At 32.2% G+C, this 2,500-nt stretch overlaps 1 protein-coding gene across 2 annotated transcripts in view; it reads left to right on the top strand.

The window, feature by feature from the left end:
• The window catches only part of LOC119575106 (obscurin-like), a 116,474-nt gene that overhangs the window by 108,820 nt on the left and 5,154 nt on the right, over positions 1–2,500 (top strand). For both annotated transcript variants that reach the window (XM_037922523.1, XM_037922524.1), the window contains exon 7: positions 163–340. In XM_037922523.1, the coding sequence (XP_037778451.1) occupies positions 163–340 (178 nt within the window). The remainder of the gene's footprint in view (positions 1–162; positions 341–2,500) is intronic.

Below are 2,500 nucleotides of genomic sequence, written 5' to 3'. Positions count from 1 at the left end.
TTGCATACTGAGTACATATTATCCTTATATAAAAATATACCGTCAATTTGTCTGATTCACGAAAAATAACCGATACCAAAAAGAAGAGAGAAAAAAAAAACACTCCTTAATCTGGCACACCTAAAATAAATTTCCCTCTCCCCCCCTCTGGTCCCCCTCCAGCCCCCGTGGTGGAGATCATCGACGAGCGCGGGTCCAGCGTGCTCGAAAAGTTCTACAAGACGGGCAGCACCATCGAACTCAAGTGCACCATCAGCCAGATGCCCCAAGCACAGACGTTCATCCTGTGGCGCCACGGTGACCACATGCTCAACTACGACACGTCCAGGGGCGGCATCAGGTACGTGCTTGGGGGTGAGGGTGAGGGAGGTGGATGTTGGGTGGATTGGTTTTGGGGTGGCTTGAAAAGTGGGGTGGGTTGGTTGTCCGAGTGGGTTGGATAGTAGGATGGGTATGGTATTAGGGTGGCTTGGATAATAGGATGGGATGATGGGTGTGGGCTGGATGTTGGGATAGGTTGGATAGTAAGGTGGGTTGGGTATTGGGTTAGATATATTTGGATGGGTTGGATACTGGGATGGTTTGAATGTATGGATGGGTTGGAAGTTGGGTGTGTCTTAACATTGGCGTGTGTCAGATATTGGTGTGGATTGGGTATTTGGGTTGGATGGAGATTGGGATATATCGGATGTTGGGCTCGATATTAGGGGTCGAGAGGGATGTACGGGGATTTTTGAGTGTGGTGTGGTGAGGGGAGGTTGCAGCAAAGGGTAGGGGTGGTTAAACACGTATCTCAGGGGACGTGGGAGTAGGACGGGGTATGAGGAAGTAGAGAAAGGGAAGAGGGAGTAAGGTCATGGGAAAGGAGGAAAAGATGGAAAGAGGTCTGTTATTTATTGCAAATAGGGAAGAAGGGTAGAGGTTCAGGAATAAAAGTGGGGAGAGGGAGGAAAGAGGAGGGGGAGCAGCTCGTTATTTATGGGGATAGGACGATGCGTTGAGGAGAGGGGAGGGGGGAGCAAGGGTGGTGGTGAAAGGGTTTACTTGTTGAATGGGAATTGGGGGTGGAGTACTTAAGGAGACTGGTTGTCTTTAGAAGCCATTTTCAAATACCCCGTAAGTGGGGTTTAATGTTAAGTATATATTTAGCGTGGACATATTTACATTCTGTATTAAACAGATAGTGGGGATTGTATGACATATATTTGCTCGTCAGTCATGTGTTAAATATGGAGTTCATGAGTCTTACGATAGCGAATAAACAGAATATATTTTTTTATTCTAAAAACAAAGGTCGATGGTATTCCATACGTAAGATTAAGCAGTAGATTTGCGTTTATAATTAGTATATGTGAACAAGCACTATTTTAATATTAAAGCATAATATACACGCAAATAAAGAGGAAGGCGAGAAAAATGTAAATTTCCGTGAATGTTTAACAGATCCCCATTTTGTTGTTTTATTTGTGACAAAATGCCATTATATCCAACACTGTATCTTTCAACTACCATCCCTTATGGTTTATTTTCAACTCTTTGTAATCTATTGTTTTATTCTTAAGAAAATTAGAATTAGTTATGTAAACAATGTTCATAGCTTATGATTGATTTTTTAATGATAAAATCCTATTGAGAAAATCTATAATGTTGATATTAAATGAAACGATATGATAATTATATCATAATATAGTGATTGTATGTATGATAGTCATTTCTATTGATATATCAACAATGCATAATGAATAGTATTGAGAATATTATGAATATATATGATATGATATGATGATGATGATTAATAATAAAATAATAATTATAATAAATAATAATATGATATATAATGATAATATAAGGTATTATAATAATTAATTATAGATATAAATATATAATATAATAAGAATATGAAGAATATATATTGATATGATATATGTATATATGTATCGATGATATATATAATATAATAATATATAAATAATAATATTATATAATATATAATAATAATATATAATATTATATAATTATATATAATATTATTATTATTATTATTATATATATTATTATTATTATTATTATTATTATTTATTATTATTATTTATTATATATATTATATTTTATATTATATTATTATTATATTATTATTATTATTATTATTATTATTTTATTATTATTATTTTTGTTCTTCTTCTTCTTCTTATTATTATTATTATTCTTATTCTTATTATTATAGTAACAATTATAATAATAATTATTATCATTATTATTAATATGATCATTATCCTTATTATCATTATAACAATATCAGTAAGAATGATTATTATGAGGAGAATAGTAATATCAATAACTGATAATCTTAATGAAAATAATAATAATAGTAACAATAGTAAAAGTAATAGTAAGAATAATAATGATAGATGATAATAATAATAAAAAAAAGAAAATAATCCTCAGCCTCATCATGTACCATTATCAATATTATCATTATCATTATTATTATTGTTATTTT

This window comes from Penaeus monodon, chromosome 7, assembly GCF_015228065.2.
Source record: "Penaeus monodon isolate SGIC_2016 chromosome 7, NSTDA_Pmon_1, whole genome shotgun sequence".
Lineage (NCBI taxonomy): Eukaryota > Metazoa > Arthropoda > Malacostraca > Decapoda > Penaeidae > Penaeus > Penaeus monodon.
The sequence above is the reverse complement of the archived record's forward strand: the minus strand, read 5'-3'. Positions and strand labels throughout refer to the sequence as shown.